We start from the raw sequence: 18505 nt of genomic DNA, 5'->3' as shown, positions 1-18505 counted from the left end.
TCCTAATTTCCTCAACACATTTGTAATGGAGACACTTCCTTCTAACGCACAAACCATGTAATCATATATGGATCTTCCATAAACTGCTGACATTCATAACTGTTTGCAGACGTGGTGATTTATAAAAACATGTGCCGCTTGGGTATTGATTTTAGCACATCTCTTTTAAGCTGTTGGTGGGACAAGCATTATCTGGGAAGTAATGACAGCACTTTCTATTCCAGAGGAGATTTATAAATTCACTTTTATCTCTCTCTCTCACTCACTGACATGCCCTAAAGAAAGCTTCCTTAGGCATCATTTATTTTCGGAGGCTATTCAGTCCAATTGTTTGGATTTGACAGTGACATCTATGTAGGGCACCCTTGGGTGTTAGCTTATGGATGCTCGAGAGTGTGTGAGGAAGGCTGTGTACTGCGGCTACCAGTGGGCCCCATCTCCAAACACTGTGAAATCACTCCCAAAACTCTTGCCCCCCGTTTACCTTCCTTTTCTCTCCAGGTGAATACTCTTGCTGCGGTGTCTGGACCCTTAAATGAATCACCAGGACCATTTTGATGCAAACAACTGTAACTGGTTTATTAACTCTCGGACTCTCAGGCAGTAGTTCTTCCAATATCAGTATTTCAAAATTCAGTTGAACACAATTTACAGATCCCACCTCCATTATATCCTAGACAGTTTCCTTGGAGGTTACACCCATGGTGAGGACTTGCTCCCAGGCTAATCTTCTGCCCCTGAGCTCACATACTCGTGTCCCTATTCTGGTGGCTTCACCCGCCAGGGTGCTACCCCTCTAATCTCCTTGGTGGGGCCAATAACTGCCTGACTACCTTGCCTGCCTATCTCTCGCTCCTAGAGCTACTCCTTTCAATCTGCCCTCTGTCTTACACTGACTAGCACTCTGACCTGTAATCCTCTCCAGCAGAGAGGTGAGGTCTCATGCACAAGACCCCGTGACATATCCCTTTTATATTATTACAGACATCCCCACCTAGTGGGCATTCCTGAACTGCAGGGCAAGATCTCTTTTAACCTGGGAAGCCTAACTTCAATAAGCACACAATTAGGACCACTTTTAGGCATCCAACAAAATTGTGGGTTGCTACATCTATATTATTTTAAAAACATAAAAATAATAATAATAATAATAATATATTTTAAATTGGCTATAACCTTTAAATCATGGAAATAATTATCTAAATAATAATCAGCTAAACATTCTGTATAGTTTCTGAAGTAACTGCACATACCAATGATCTTTTAGAGCTAACTGCCCATCAAAAAACTGACTCGGACACAAAGCTGTGAAGTTGAAAGGAATATGTCTGAGAGGGGGATAGGCATAAGTAAGTAAGATTATTTCAGAAATGGCACATGATTCTTAAATTGATTGTATTCAGAAAGCTTGTTATTTCCATGATATAAAGCTTGTGCAAGATTTTTGTTCTCACAGTCATTCCTCTTCAACCATTTTCAACAATCAGGAAAACCTGACCTTAATTCTAAGAACAAAATAATAGTACAATGACATTGGCACATTTACATCCCATTCCTGTATTGAAGTGAACTTCAAAGACAAACCACAATAATTAAGGAAGCGCATCCCACACACTTCAGGCCACCTCAGCCCCCCCCCCCCAGTTGCAAGCTTCTCCGCAGGGAAAGATCGGCCCTGGGTCGGCACTGCCCCACAAGGGCTGGGGCCCTTGAAGAGGGAATGTCTGAATCGAGCTGCCCCAAAGTCAATTCTATCTCTAGTCCTGATTAGTGATGAGCAAATTTTTTCTTCAGGCATGGATCTGCAGCGAATTTCCGCATTTCGCCATTGGCAAATTGTTTTGCAAAACATCCGGAAAAATTAGTCGTGCGTCAAGAAAAAGGTACGTCAAAATAGGCACAGTTGCTGCAATAAAAAGACACAGGCAACAAAAAATGACGTGGGCGACAAAAAAGTCTTGCGACAAACGCATTTCGCAGACTTTTCACTGTTTTGCGAATTTTCCTGTAATTTGCAATTTTTCGGCAAAGCAAAAAAAAAGCGAAAGCATTATCCCTGGGAAGGGGGGGGGGGGGTCACTTTATTCAAGTAACCAAGCAGGGAACCCGCACACAAAATCATGGAATTGGGGATTTTATGCCTAAAAACCCAACGGCTTTGAGAGTATTTCACAGGTACCTAACCTGACGCAGGACTCTAATGCAGACTCTTTAAACACGATACATTAGTTTAACTAACATAGCTTAGCACCACTGTATGGGTTTAAAAGTCAGTAAACTAAATAACAGGATTGCTTTTAGGAATCAGTGAAAAACAAAACTTTATATTAACTCTATTAACAGTAAAAAAACAGTAAAACAGTAAAAAAAAAAAACACAGAAAGTAACTGAAAACATTGTCATTTCTTGTGTACTATTTAAAAACAAACTGAAAAAATTCTGTTTGAAAGGTGAATTGCCCCTTTAATAACTGGTCACAAATAAATCATGTAATAAACATTAGGCATAGCCAGTATTTATCTGATGTCACTGTGATCCTTATCCAAACTAACATGGTTTAATTTAGTGACTTACCAAGCCTTTCATATGACAAAATCATACACCTGCAGTAATATACAGTGAATTCTGGCAGAATGCCAAGATGTGAATGAATATAATAAGAAAAAGAGAAAGAGTTGACCTTTTTGTTTATGTCTTAAAAGTGCAGGATTTGACAACTTAATCAACATCTGATGGATACAGCAGAAAAAGATTGAATTTACCCATCAGCATTCATATCAAGATCGTTCTCAAATATAGCATGAATGTGACATTAATTGTAAGATATCTATAGATAAGTGATGAGGTCAGATAGACATATACACTGATAAGTTAAACTCTTTTCAAAAGCTATTCAGTCACCCTAATACTGCTCTCTTTCTGTCTTTCAGTAAGACATGCACTTAGCCTACAATTTGACGGCTTTCACCTTCATAGCGCATCAGATGGGTAAAAGACTTAAAGGGCACATAAAACATTTAAAAGCTGCTGTCTGCAATATATTCTTATTGCTGATAAACAAGGATCATAAAGTAACAAAACCAAATTTGTGTCCAAGCTGTAATATAATGAAAGGTCTAATGCAGATGTCCTCAAATCTGTTATACCCATGAGCCACATTCTAATGTAAAAAGAGCTGGAGAACAACCCCCAGTTCCTGGGGTGCCCAATAAGGGCGGTGATTGGCTATTTGGTAGTCCCTATAGGGACAGATAGTCTACAGGGGGCCCTGTTTGTCAGTACATCTTTATGCAACCACATTTTGCCTCCAAGCCAGGAATTTAAAAATAAGCACCTGCTTTAAGGCCACTGGGAGTAACATCCAAGGGGTTGGTGAGGAACATGTTGCCCCTGAGTCACTGGTGGGGGATCACCTACATTTAGTTTCCCATAGCAGCCAGTTTGTCTTCAAACAACTGCCCAGTAAATTCTGCTACTAAGCTGATGTGGGTTTCTAGACCAGTAGCAAATTTCAGATAATTAATTGCATTACAACCATAGATTTTACTGTTTCAGCACCATTATATTAATTAGAAATATCTGATATGGGTTACTGTTGGAAGTAAAAGTTTGCTCATGTTACCTACTAAACCCCAAAGAAATTGTTTTTATCAGATAAATGTATCAAAAGTGGGTTGCATTTTGCAAACTTCATGCCCTTTGATGTTTAATATTTTGTAAGCACCAGTAATGCTATTTTAGCTGCAAGAGTGTCAGAACATGAAATAAAGGAACCTCATCCTGATCATCATCGCTGCTTTGGGCCACCCCTCATTTAGTTATGCTGTGACAATAACCACTGGTATAAGATTTTGAAAATACACTGGCACAGGTTACCAGGAAAGGAAATTGCTTTGCTTTGGTTACATATATTCTATAATTAAAGAATAATCCTACAATCATTGCTCCTGTAACATTTCCTGAATGCCAGAAACAGACATGGGATTTCTTGTACATGGTATGGGAATATGCAGAAATAAAAGAATTCAAGGCAACAATTTGCAGAACAACCATTACAGCTACTAACATGTTCTATTTCGACTCACCCTGACTATGTTGTTACATGTACTCACAGTCCAAAACATACAGGAAAGTGAATTGGCTTATAATGAAATTGAAGCTAGTGTGTAAGTCTGCTTGTTGTAGACTGCAAGTTTATCTGGTGAATTAAAATTTACCTTTGTAAAGCAATGTTTAGCATGTCAGCCCTTATAAAAAATATATAATAATGTAACTAATATGACAGGCATATGATCTGAAAACACTGCAGGACATTTATACATGTAAACTATATTAATTACAAATAAGCAGTCATATGATATATTACAGTCTATAAGCCTCGAGTGTAGTCATGCTCCAATGGACACAATGGCTGTGTGTATTGGTACCATTACACTAAGAAACAATGCCCAGTTTGTGTTGATGAGACATGCACAAGGGCACCTATTTCCACTCAGAACACCTATTTTTTATGTTTTTTCAGTTGTTTAGCTTCTTGTTTAGGAGCTCTCCAGTTTGTAAATTCAACAGCTGGTTGCTAGACTCTTAATTATCTTAGCAACCAGGCATGGCTTGAATGAGAAATGGCAATATAATTAAGAGTGCTTCTAAATAAGATAAGTAATGAGAAGCAACAATAATAAAATTGTAGGTTTACAAAGCAAAAGTTTAGGCCAGGATTAGTGGCCCCATTTAAAAATCTAGTCAGAATGAAGTAGGAAGCAAATAATTCAAAAACTATAAAAAGTAAACAAACGACAACCTATTGCAAAGTTACTATGGATAGGACAATCTATAACATACTGAAAGGTGAACCACCCCTTTAATTCAGTGGTATTTACCTGACCCACACTAGCATTGACAGGCAGTTTTCAGCCAGAAAAACCTGCATTTTCTGTATTTCTTTCAGTGTTATGTTCAGAGTATGCAGCTAGTACTCTACAGCAAAATCTATCATGTGCAATTAACTATAACCATTTAATGATCTTGCTGCATTTTGATTGCAATACCAATTAATACGATGTGCTAAAATTCCCTTGTTCGTACGCTCTTACCCAATGTATACTGCTTTGTGCAATCTCTTTTATTATTAATCTTTGGCAATACAGGTACAATAGTATCCAATGAGAAATAAAGGCCTTTGCTACTTATATTTGTTATACCACAAACAAGCAGTATATGAAATGTCCTTTATCGCAAGACAGTTTTAATAGAATATCATGTTAGAGGGTATTTTGCTTTTTCAAATATATGAACCCATAGAATATGAGTGATCTCAATATGAGGTGTTGTGTCTTTGGCCAAACACCAATAAAATGATTATATCTTTGACCAATACTGGCAGGGTATATTTCTTTTTAGTACTGAGTCTTAGTGATATACCCACATAAATCTAAGTAAAACAATATTTAGCTTATACAACTAATAGTTTGCATATATATTGTTTTGGTGAATGCATGGAGTGTTTTAAATGTAAATATTATCAACATGTTATTAAGCAACTAGTGTATCTCCAATAATAAGAGGTAATGAGCTAAAAACAGCCAGAAAGTACACAAATGTAGCATTATAATATAATAAATCAATAACAAAAACTTTGGTATCAGGCCCATTTTTAAAATACTCTAAGGCAAAGATTAAATTTCATTTTATTTCAACACCAATGAGGATTCATAATTACTAACATCCAACGCTATATAATTTATACAACATGGTCAAACATTGCCATCTAGTGGTCATACTGTAACCAAAAACCTACATTCAATGAGGATTTCCGTATGTTAAAACCAATATAAGTTGACTGGGCTTGCAATAAAGCAATAATAAGAGAGAGAGAGAGAGAAACAACAATGGAACGTAAGTCTGCCTGCTTGGGGCCAACCTTGCAATGAGGCCTCAGATGACAATGTGCAGCAGGTTACCTGCACTTGTGATGCAGCCCCATCCCAATAGGTAAGCATGGGGTTGGGGCCCCTGAAACCCCCCTGCCTGCTATACAATGTACACACTTGTTTTTTCCATCTGCATTTTTACATTGTTGAAGAAAATACCGTATTCACATTAGCTGAAGCGTTAACTTCAAATCAAAACATAAATAACCTTCAAGCTAGGCCTCCAGAAATATCTAAAAAAAAACAAATACCCATTCTTCTGTATTCTCTTACTGATAAAGTACTTTCTGTGGCATAACTTCCTCCTTCCCCTTATATGTAAATCCCATTAGTTTGATGAATTGCATGTGCTCTGCCTTACCTCACAATATTCTGTGATGATACAGAAACTTTCATTCTCCAGGAAGCTGGCATGAAATTTGACAATGGCAGGGTGATCCAACTTTGACAGCAGCTGGGCTTCCACATTTGCTTGAACTGTTTCATTGGGATTCAGTTCCCCAACAGGTATCTCTTTTAGAACTTTTCTATAAACAGAAGAAGAGGAATTTAACAAACTATGCAATAGTCTTAGAATGGCTTGTACAGATTTAAAAAAATATATTTAATTCTTGCCATTTGCTTTCCCAAGATCTGCTGCCCATATACATAATTATATGTTTCATTGTGCACTCCACTATCTTACACTTTGTAAAAAGAAGAAAAAAGGGTGTAAGACCAGGGAGTGCACACTGTGTGTATACCTCATGTGTTCATAGGGTTGCCACATGGCCAGTATTTGACCGGCTGGAATTCTAACCTATAAATCCCTCCCTTTCCTGACTTTCTCCACTGCCAGATTCCCATTTTTAAGGATAGTCCCACCTATGCCCCACCTATTTCCTCACCCAGTCTGCCCATTTCCCCGCCCCTGTGTGACATCACTTCCTACTCCCCCACACAAAAGCTGGTATTACATTACAAAAAGGCAGCAACCCTATGTATGCATCCCAGATATGGGGGTGCAGCAGCCAATCCCACCTGTACATATACCTGTACTGCTTCCAATTCAATTATTATTAAAAATAAATTTGGATGAATTACAAAAAGATTTTTTTAAAAATGCATTCAACTGACTGTAGGTGTCAGCAGTTGTCTCTGAACAATGAGTTTAATATACATACAGTTATGTATTTTATATTAGAGGCATAGACTATACTATATCTTTGGGAATGTAAAATTAAACGAGATGCTTAAATTCTGATGAAAAACAAGGTACTATGCAACAGAGTATAATGCTGATTCGGAACTAGCAAGCACACATTGTTGATCTAAGCACTTGTCAAATCTGGGAGCACATTTTATTTTAGTCAGCATGAAGAGCTAAACAAATTAGCCATATCTATTCCCTGTGCAGTTGTTTAATATACATGTTATCACTTCAACTAATCATACCATATGTCATACTTTTCAGTATCACACAAAATAAATATTGTATTCAATTTTGCTCCTTTTTCTTCTTGATTTTTTCTTTTGTGAACAGTATGAATATATATAGTATATACTATATATATTCTCCAGTTTATATATATATATATATATATGTGTGTGTGTGTGTATATATATATATATATGTATATATATATACACTATATACACTGGAATATAATGGTAGCAGTTAAAGGGGTGTGGATTTTGCAACAAATCATGGCAAATATGGCATCAAACCACGTTCCACGTCATCTCTCGGTTTAAAGATATACAATAAATTTAGGCTATTGAGGCAGTGTCAGGGAAGAATTCTCAATGGCAAAAAGATGCTCAGCAGCAGCCACTTGTTCCTGTTAGGATCAGACTACCTTGTTTGCTTATGAAGCCCATGTCCTTCTCAGATGAAGTGTTTACAGTGAGTATGCAGTACAATGAGGATGTACCCGCTGAACTGTGCAACCATTCAGAAATGATTTGCCATGGATGAGTAGGCCCCCACTATACTGTGTTCTATTTATTACCTGGAATGCTCAAGCTATTTGCTGATTTGCACTTTTTGGGCAGTGCAGGTTTCCATAATTCTTCACACATCTCACTGGCATCAGTTAGACAACACTCAGCAGGATACACAATCAACTCATAAACTAGTGCTTCCTCACTCAGGGAACCAATTAGTCACAATTCACGGTGGCAGAGAGGCAAAACCTCAACCAGTATTTTTCCACATTGCTAATTTTCTAAATTACCTGGAGGGCACCAATTTTTTTGTAAGTGATACTGATACATTCATATCAGTTATATAAATATAGTCAGTATCAGTTACAAAAAAAATGTGATATGTCATAAGCAGGAGTGGACCATTCTAATGGCATCCAGAATTTTAGAGTACTACATGATGTGCCTTTACTTATGCTCATGGTGGTGATGCGCTGAATGCCAGTCCTCCTCCAATCGCACCTTCTAAGGCACCATGTATGCACTTATCTAACTCACCAGTCACTGGTAGGTAGTTTTGGATGATGTTGACTTTGGACTTGCTTGATTCAAAAGGGGCAGGAGGAGGCATGTAGGTGTCGCCCCCCGCCCCCTAACTTGCGCATCATTCTGAGGCATAATGAAGGAGCAGGAGGATGTGCAGCCCACATTGAGGCCTTGACCTTACTGCGTGCCTAAGGCTGCACTTCCTGATGGTGCGCTCATCACTGTGCACCAGATATTTTGCACTCAGTGCATATATTATACTATTAGACTATATTTTAATGATAAAGGTACAGAATCTATTGCCTTGAAACCTGTTATCCAGAAAGCTCCAAATAACATGTGATTCTCTGATTTTAGAAACCAATTAAATTATTACGTTTTTGGATTGCATAGGATTGACACTCATCTAGAAAAAAAAATGCTACTTTATTCGTTATATTTCTTCTTTCTTCTTTCTTCCCTATTCATAATGGAGCAGAACTGTTTCTGTAAAAAAGTACCACCCTTCCTATAGTGTTAGCTTTTTCTCCTAATGGCAGGAGGATATTTCACTGTATTAAGGAGGTTGTAGAGACTCACCCTAAATTCCAGCCAAAATAATATTAAAATTATAAGGGTACAATGTTATTGTTATTATCACTTTGTTTAATTATCTTTTCATTTAAGCCATCCTCTATTCGTAATCCTGTTGCTCTTTCAAACCATTGTATGGTTGCAAGGTTTAAATGGGCCCTAGCAACCAGATACAGTGGTGTGAAAAACAATTTGCCCCCTTCCTGATTTCTTATTCTTTTGCATGTTTGTCACACTTAAATGTTTCTGCTCATCAAAAACTGTTAACTATTAGTCAAAGATAACATAATTGAACACAAAATGCAGTTTTTAAATGAAGGTTTACGTTATTAAGGGAGAGAAAAAACTCCAAATCTACATGGCCCTGTGTGAAAAAGTGATTGCCCCCCTTGTTAAAAAATAACTTAACTGTGGTTTATCACCCCTGAGTTAAATTTCTGTAGTCACCCCCAGGCCTGATTACTGCCACACCTGTTTCAATCAAGAAATCACTTAAATAGGAGCTACCTGACACAGAGAAGTAGACCAAAAGCACCTCAAAAGCTAGACATCATGCCAAGATCCAAAGAAATTCAGGAACAAATGAGAACAAAAGTAATTGAGATCTGTCAGTCTGGTAAAGGTTATAAAGCCATTTCTAAAGCTTTGGGACTCCAGCGAACCACAGTGAGAGCCATTATTCACAAATGGCAAAAACATGGAACCTTCCCAGGAGTGGCCGGCCGACCCAAATTACCCCAAGAGCGCAGAGACAACTCATCCGAGAGGCCACAAAAGACCCCAGGACAACATCTAAAGAACTGCCGGCCTCACTTGCCTCAATTAAGGTCAGTGTTCACGACTCCACCATAAGAAAGAGACTGGGCAAAAGCGGCCTGCATGGCAGATTTCCAAGGCGCAAACCACTTTTAAGCAAAAAGAACATTATGGCTCATCTCAATTTTGCTAAAAAACATCTCAATGATTGCCAAGACTTTAGGGAAAATACCTTGTGGACCGACGAGACAAAAGTTGAACTTTTTGGAAGGTGCGTGTCCCGTTACATCTGGCGTAAAAGTAACACAGCATTTCAGAAAAAGAACATCATACCAACAGTAAAATATGGTGGTGGTAGTGTGATGGTCTGGGGTTGTTTTGCTGCTTCAGGACCTGGAAGGCTTGCTGTGATAGATGGAACCATGAATTCTACTGTCTACCAAAAAATCCTGAAGGAGAATGTCCGGCCATCTGTTCGTCAACTCAAGCTGAAGCGATCTTGGGTGCTGCAGCAGGACAATGACCCAAAACACACCGGCAAATCCACCTCTGAATGGCTGAAGAAAAACAAAATGAAGACTTTGGAGTGGCCTAGTCAAAGTCCTGACCTGAATCCTATTGAGATGTTGTGGCATGACCTTAAAAAGGCGGTTCATGCTAGAAAACCCTCAAATAAAGCTGAATTACAACAATTCTGCAAAGATGAGTGGGCCAAAATTCCTCCAGAGCGCTGTAAAAGACTTGTTGCAAGTTATCGCAAATGCTTGATTGCAGTTATTGCTGCTAAGGGTGGCCCAACCAGTTATTAGGTTCAGGGGGCAATTACTTTTTCACACAGGGCCATGTAGGTTTGGATTTTTTTTCTCCCTAAATAATAAAAACCCTCATTTAAAAACTGTATTTTGTGTTTACTTGTGTTATTTTTGACTAATAGTTAAATGTGTTTGATGATCAGAAACATTTTGTGTGACAAACATGCAAAAGAATAAGAAATCAGGAAGGGGGCAAATAGTTTTTCACACCACTGTAGCTGCTGAAATTCCAGTCTGGACAGCTGCTGAACAAAAAGCTAAATAACTCACAATCTGCAAATAATAAAAAATGAAGACCATTTGCAAATTGTCTCAGAATAGTGTTCTCTACATCATACCAAAAGTTCATTTAAACAACCCCTTAAATGACATAGGGATCAAGAGATTATGAATCCTTGCTATACATACAGTGGAGGAAATAATTATTTGACCCCTCACTGATTTTGTAAGTTTGTCCAATGACAAAGAAATGAAAAGTCTCAGAACAGTATCATTTCAATGGTAGGTTTATTTTAACAGTGGCAGATAGCACATCAAAAGGAAAATCAAAAAAATAACTTTAAATAAAAGATAGCAACTGATTTGCATTTCATTGAGTGAAATAAGTTTTTGAACCCCTACCAACCATTAAGAGTTCTGGCTCCCACAGAGTGGTTAGACACTTCTACTCAATTAGTCAACCTCATTAAGGACATCTGTCTTAACTAGTCACCTGTATAAAAGACACCTGTCCACAGAATCAATCAATCAAGCAGACTCCAAACTCTCCAACATGGGAAAGACCAAAGAGCTGTCCAAGGATGTCAGAGACAAAATTGTAGACCTGCACAAGGCTGGAATGGGCTACAAAACCATTAGCAAGAAGCTGGGAGAGAAGGTGACAACTGTTGGTGCGATTGTTCGAAAATGGAAGGAGCACAAAATGACCATCAATCGACCTCGCTCTGGGGCTCCACGCAAGATCTCACCTCGTGGGGTGTCAATGATTCTGAGAAAGGTGAAAAAGCATCCTAGAACTACACGGGAGGAGTTAGTTAATGACCTCAAATTAGCAGTCACCAAGAAAACCATTGGAAACACATTACACCACAATGGATTAAAATCCTGCAGGGCTCGCAAGGTCCCCCTGCTCAAGAAGGCACATGTGCAGGCCTGTCTGAAGTTTGCCAATGAACACCTGAATGATTCTGTGAGTGACTGGGAGAAGGTGCTGTGGTCTGATGAGACCAAAATAGAGCTCTTTGGCATTAACTCAACTCGCTGTGTTTGGAGGAAGAAAAATGCTGCCTATGACCCCCAAAACACCGTCCCCACCGTCAAGCATGGGGGTGGAAACATTTTGCTTTGGGGGTGTTTTTCTGCTAAGGGCACAGGACAACTTATTCGCATTAACGGGAAAATGGACGGAGCCATGTATCGTGAAATCCTGAACGACAACCTCCTTCCCTCTGCCAGGAAACTGAAAATGGGTCGTGGATGGGTGTTCCAGCACGACAATGACCCAAAACATACAGCAAAGGCAACAAAGGAGTGGCTCAAGAAGAAGCACATTAAGGTCATGGAGTGGCCTAGTCAGTCTCCGGACCTTAATCCAATAGAAAACCTATGGAGGGAGCTCAAGCTCAGAGTTGCACAGAGACAGCCTCGAAACCTTAGGGATTTAGAGATGATCTGCAAAGAGGAGTGGGACCAACATTCCTCCTAAAATGTGCGCAAACTTGCTCATCAATTACAAGAAACGTTTGACCTCTGTGCTTGCAAACAAGGGTTTTTCCACTAAGTATTAAGTCTTTTTTTGTTAGAGGGTTCAAAAACTTATTTCACTCAATGAAATGCAAATCAGTTGCTATCTTTTATTTAAAGTTATTTTTTCGATTTTCCTTTTGATGTGCTATCTGCCACTGTTAAAATAAACCTACCATTGAAATGATACTGTTCTGAGACTTTTCATTTCTTTGTCATTGGACAAACTTACAAAATCAGTGAGGGGTCAAATAATTATTTCCTCCACTGTACTTAAGTTTTGATTAGGAAGACATTTGCCTCAATTCTTTGTTAACTGTTCTATAATAGTACTATATTAAAGCTATATTAAAACTCCCCCTATTATACATATGTTATGTATGTGTGTAGAACGCTTTACACATATTCAGTCTCTTAAAAAACTGCCAGTTTCTATATGACCTAGTTAAATATCACTTAATTCCTGTTCCCCTCTGGCTCAGGGTGGCAAGAAAGGCAAAAGATGTTGCAGAGTAGCTTGTCACCACTTATTGATCTCTATCTTACTGCTTCTATGACGGGTGCTTGTCTTGTTAGGAAACTTGTTTTCTGCAACAAGTGCAAGTTATTCCTGCTCTTCTCACATTAAAAAGCCTTCACACCCCTTTGAATTACTGTGACAGAGCGAGGCTGTCAGTGAATCCTTCGAAATGATTAAAATCGTATAATGACACCTGTTTTCTGTCACAACAAGAGCTGGAGTGTGACAATTCCCAGTGCCACGTGTAATATGTGTGCATTCAGTGGCTAGGAAATCACATCTTTGGTTTAAGAAAAGCTGCTATGCACTGCAAACATCATGTAACCCTATCTCGGCTAAAGCAGGCCTTGTCCAGTTAGATGAGATAGTGCATTGGTTACACTGGACTCTAACACACACATGGGCCTTTGCTATGTGGGAGGAATGAAGGGGAGATGAAGTTGAATTACAACTCACTTATGCTGTTGCGTTAAAAATAAAATAAAGGACGCCAGGAGGTTCTTTGCATCAATCGAAAAGATGTTTTGTTGAAGACAATCCAGGGTTAATATGCTCACTGGGGTTATAAACACTGGACACATTAGCACCTGGGCAGCAACCCATAGCAACCGATCAGTTATTAGCTTTTTCCAGCCAGCTGCAAGTTGAACAATAAAAAATAAACACCTGCCAAGGGTTACAGCCCAGGTGTAAAGTTGCCCAGTGTTTATTAATGAGCCTCACAGACCAACAAGGCAGTACAGAAATAAATCAAATGTCAGTACAGTCAATGATGAGACAGCAACAGTGTGACACCATGTGGAGATCGCTTGGGGAAGTTTTAGATTCAAACTTAGGGTTTCAAGGCCTCATGTGGTCTGGATTCCACACAGCAGACATACTGTTAATCAGGAAGAATACTATGGGGCCCATTTATCAAAGTACGATTGCCTCCAAATACAAAAAAAAAATATTTTTTCGAAGTTTTCGTACCTTGCGTATTTTCTGCGTTTTTTTGGCTAATTTGCGCGTCAGAAATTACGCGACAAAATCGTATTGTCGAGCCAAGTACGAAAGTTTCGGACTCATTCAAGCTTCGATATCATTACATTACATTACATTAACATTTATTTATAAAGCGCCAACATATTCCGCAGCGCTGTACAATAAGTGGGTTACATACATTGGACATACAGAGTAACATATAAAGCACTCAATAACCGATACAAGAGGTGAAGAGGGCCCTGCCCAAAAGAGCTTGATCATGACTTTCCTTTGGCCAGGTTGGAGCTGCAGAGTGCCATTGAGACCTATGGGAGGCTTCTAAAATCATGCACAGAAGGATCAAAGTCAGAAAGATTTTCCCACCGTTTACGATCGTTCAGATATAAAAAATTTTGTGACTTTCGGATTGCCAATACGATATTATCGTGACTAATACGATATTTTCGTAAGCATTTTTGTGATCCTCAGAAATTATCGTATCTAATCTGAATTTTACCAATTTCGGGATTCGAACTCATACTTTGATGAATCAGCCCCTTTGCCTGAATCCCTTATCAGTACTGCAGTTCCTTCACTCAGTCAAGCAGAGCCTAGGGGAGAACTACTTCCTTGTAACTCTCCTTTGTCTCTGTTCAGGCTGCTCTTTGTGGCTAGTTCTAGCTGTCTCACTTTCTTAAAAAGTTCTATAACATAAAGTAACCTGTTTCTGACTAAAGAGTAATATACATGGTCCCCGCTACCCAACTTTACTAGAGGGACTTTCCCTCTTGGGCAAAACACGTACTGGCCTTTGTTGGTCTCAGGCTTCCTGGTGCACATCCAGCTGGGCCAGCAACTAAAGGCCAAAGAAGGTGATCCACCCCTCGCCAAACACTATATTAAAGTGTGGCTTGCACTGTAGCTTGTAGCTTGCAATGTATTTTTATTGTTAGCCAATATAGGTTCTACAATACTCTGGTATTTGTGGGATTTTTTTATTATTTTTGACACTGGCTAACACGGTACTACAGTTTTTGTTTAGTGGAATGACAAATACATTGTTTCATAAAACATATATTACCTATTTAAAGGACAATGAAAGGTTAATATAAATTAAAAGTAAGTCTAAAGGCATTCTTTTTAAGTACTTACTGCATATCTAAATTCCCAGATCCCTGCTTGCTTCTCTGAGATATGGTGCTGGCAGCCTACAGCAGTGTGAAGACTACAGTGACATCACTGAAATCTCTCTCCCCTTCCTGTAGGCTGCCAGCGGCAGCCTTCCTATTCTCTGAGCATGTGTGTAACTTGATCCTGTCTCCTGTTCTGAGCTACACATGCCCACCATCCAATCAGAAGCGGATCTGGCAGAGGGGAGGGGGGGAGGGAATGAAACACATGTGCAGTATGAAGCAAGGAGGGAAAGGAAGGGAGAATACCTTTTTAGAGATGGCTGCCTGTTCTAGAAAATGTGAAGTAAGTGTGACTGAGTAAATATTTGATTAGGTGAGCCAAAAGTGTGGCGTTTTTACTAAACAATAGGAGGACTATTGGGCAGTATGCTTTTTAAATTTTGACTTGCATTCTCCTTTAATGCAATTCCTGCCCAATGTGAGGGTTTAGATTTTGTTTTTATTCACCTGAATTTGTACCATAGAATTCAAGGATTTGGTCAACCCAGAAAAGAAACGTTTGATGTATCTCTTGTGTCTACTAATACACTGGTCCTGCTGAGGAAGCCTGAGTCATGGGTAAATTGAGTAATGGGCTGGTCTTCTTTGGGGAAACTCGCTGGGGTTTATGCTTGGTCTAATACCATAATGTCTATTATGCTGGAATACACATGTACATTTATAATGTGTTCTGTATGTTTGTTTTGTCATGAGCACACCAGTATGTTTATAATACAATATGATACACTCACAGCTGGCATTTTGACGCAGATGAGGCCATGTTTTATGTACACGGGTACTAAATTAATGGCAAAGATTTTACATATGTTTTATTTAATTGATTACATTTAATCTTACTAAGCTGCGGTACATTATTATGTATGTATAACTTTATTTTTAAAGCGCTACAAGATACACAGCACTGTACAAACTTACAATATACACAATTACACACAGGGAGGACAAGTGTTATAATAAATACAATAAATAAGTATAAATACACAGAGAATTAATGCCATGTGGTATGAGACACAGTAGGAAGGAGGTCCCTGCCCTGTAGAGCTTACAATCTAATTATAGCCCCATTGTCCTGTGATTAACCCAGATCACATATATTAAGAGTTTTCCAGCAGGCAACAGTACTGTTTGTGCTATTGCCCTAAAAGTTCTGCAATAAAAAGTAGTTTGATTTGTCCACCAAATGTTATTATAACAAATATGCAATACATTCAGTCAATGCTAAACCTCTGGGCTTCTGATATACTGATAAATCACTGGAACAAGAAGACAATTACTTCTTCATACAGATGGAATTCTAAGCCAATGCAGAGTTAATTATGCTTTAAATCAGGGGCAAACATATCCAGGCCCAGAGGATTCTAATGGGCTAGGATTTCATTATACTGTTGCCTGAGCTCAGATGAGGTAATCAATGGCTTGGATTTTCAAATTGTGACCCTTGCTCCCAATTAGCAATACTGATAAAAAAGGCCCATGCTGCTTTTTATTTTTTTATTCATCCCTGGCTTACAAAAGGAAGTAGAACTCTAATATAACATATCATCTTTTCATCAAGTATCAATTCAAAAGAGCAGATAAATGCATCACACTATCAAAACCAGTACAAACTAGCCAAAAGAGCATGCTTTTTTAGATGCCAGCAGCATGTGTATATATTCACAGGGCAGTATACGATGATCAGTATATAGCAAGGTCTCATCTACCCTAAAAATACTTTTACAGTTACCAGATAGTTGAACATGCAGGGACACTTCTAGTAAATTCATGTTGCAGGGCAGTTAAAATAAATTGCTATCAGTGCAGCTCTTCTAGCTGAATTTTGTAGATGAGTCCCTGAAATTGCAACTGATCTGTTAACCTTATTTTACAGTTTAAGTCTATGCTACTACACCTTCCATTTCACATACAGATGGATACTAATCAAAAGCATCAGAATCGTCAGCACACTTCCATTCCTCACATATGGTCATTCATGAAAGGCAAAAAAAGCCAATTATATTTTCGAATTTCATCTTCATTTTGCGGATCTTCACCCGATATCCCCATCTACGGGTGGGCAATATCGGAGAGCGTGTAGGCTGTTGGCGGCAATGGGTCAGTCAGTTCGGGGGCCGCATCAACGAGCCGATGCGGTCCCCGATCCGACTAGATTTTCTAACCTGCCCGATCGAGATCTGCTCAATTTCAGGCCAGGTAACAGTCGGGCAGGCCCGTCGGTAGTCCCCATACACGGGCCGATTAGCTGCCGAAACGGTCTAAGGGACCGATATCGGCAGCTAGAATCGGCCCGTGTATGGGGACCTTAACTGTTTTGTGTCCCTAGTGATCTAAAGCAAACATCCCAAACTTGATTACAGAAGCAAGAGAATTTTTCAGTTAAAATCATCCATGCTAGTGCTATGTCATTCATTACATTGTTATCTAACATACCAAGATTACGATGACTTTATCTTTTTTGGAAATATTCCTCTATAACTGGAGGTCAGGCCATTGCCTATAGTGGTGTTTCATACCTTTGATTGTAGGAAACCAAGAGCAAATAGTGGACTTTGGGGACCGGGAAACACACTTTATCTAGTTTTGTTTTTTAAGAATTAATCCCTATTCTTTTTGTACAAGAGCTACCATTATTCTTCCGATAATGGGGAGTGATGGGATTTGTAGGCCAGCAGCCACTGAGTGGAGCAACAATGCTATGGAAGGTTTAGTAAGGGTAAGTAAGAATCTCACAGTGCCTGATAAACCATATTAAAGAGATACAAAAAGAAACTTCTTAACCATTTCTTGTTTCCAGAGTCCTAGATTTTTCCTATTCCCCCCAGTGCGCATGCGCAAACGCGCCCCCCAGTGCGCATGTGCAAACGCGCGATAACCCCCCGCGAGTGCGCATGCGCTACTTTAAACTTCCATACGGAAGTTTGTCCCGACTGCTCCGTATGGGAGCCAAATTTTAAAATTTTCTTGCGGCGGGGCGGCATGCTGCCCCTAAACTTCTGCCGCCCTAGGCCCGGGCCTTTGTGGCCTCTCCACAAATCCGGGCCTGCATAGCAGATACAGCAGCATGCAGAGAATGGAGAGTGGGCATACAGGTACAGGTGTGTGGGGGGGGGGTATATTTTTGTTATTGTGGTCCTCTGCATTGAGTGTTTCTGAGATTAATATCAAGAGTAAGATTACATTTTAAGGTGCCCTTATTGTGATACAACACAGTCAAAGGAGGTATGGTGAACCCATGGCTCCAAATTACAACTCATTCTACCAGCATAAAATATAACATTTATATGTAACACAGCCTTAGGCCCAACACCAGAGGTAAGGGTAGATCTCATCCGTAAGGCTATCCCATTATATAAACTAATAAATGAGAAGGGGCATTAACTAATGTGCATATGCAAAGTAGCAGATATCAGGGGCCAAAAAAATTTTTGGGAGCATGGACCTTCACTGTCAGATTCTGTATCTGTAGACTAGTACAGCAAAGCCCCATGCTATACCATGTCTTTACTATTCTATAGTGATAAGCAAATCCCGTATCCCGTTTTGCTTTGCTGAAAAATTTTGGTA

General features: G+C 39.2%; 1 protein-coding gene across 1 annotated transcript in view; it reads right to left on the bottom strand.

Moving 5' to 3' along the window:
• The window catches only part of nek11 (NIMA-related kinase 11), a 128146-nt gene that overhangs the window by 87977 nt on the left and 21664 nt on the right, over positions 1–18505 (bottom strand). Inside the window, 1 exon segment of the mRNA NM_001078968.1 lies at positions 6292–6457. Coding sequence (NP_001072436.1) covers positions 6292–6457 — 166 coding nt within the window.

Source organism: Xenopus tropicalis, chromosome 6 (genome assembly GCF_000004195.4).
Source record: "Xenopus tropicalis strain Nigerian chromosome 6, UCB_Xtro_10.0, whole genome shotgun sequence".
In the NCBI taxonomy this organism is placed as follows: Eukaryota; Metazoa; Chordata; class Amphibia; order Anura; family Pipidae; genus Xenopus; species Xenopus tropicalis.
Note: the sequence above shows the minus strand (reverse complement) of the source record. Positions and strands in the feature narration are given on the sequence as shown.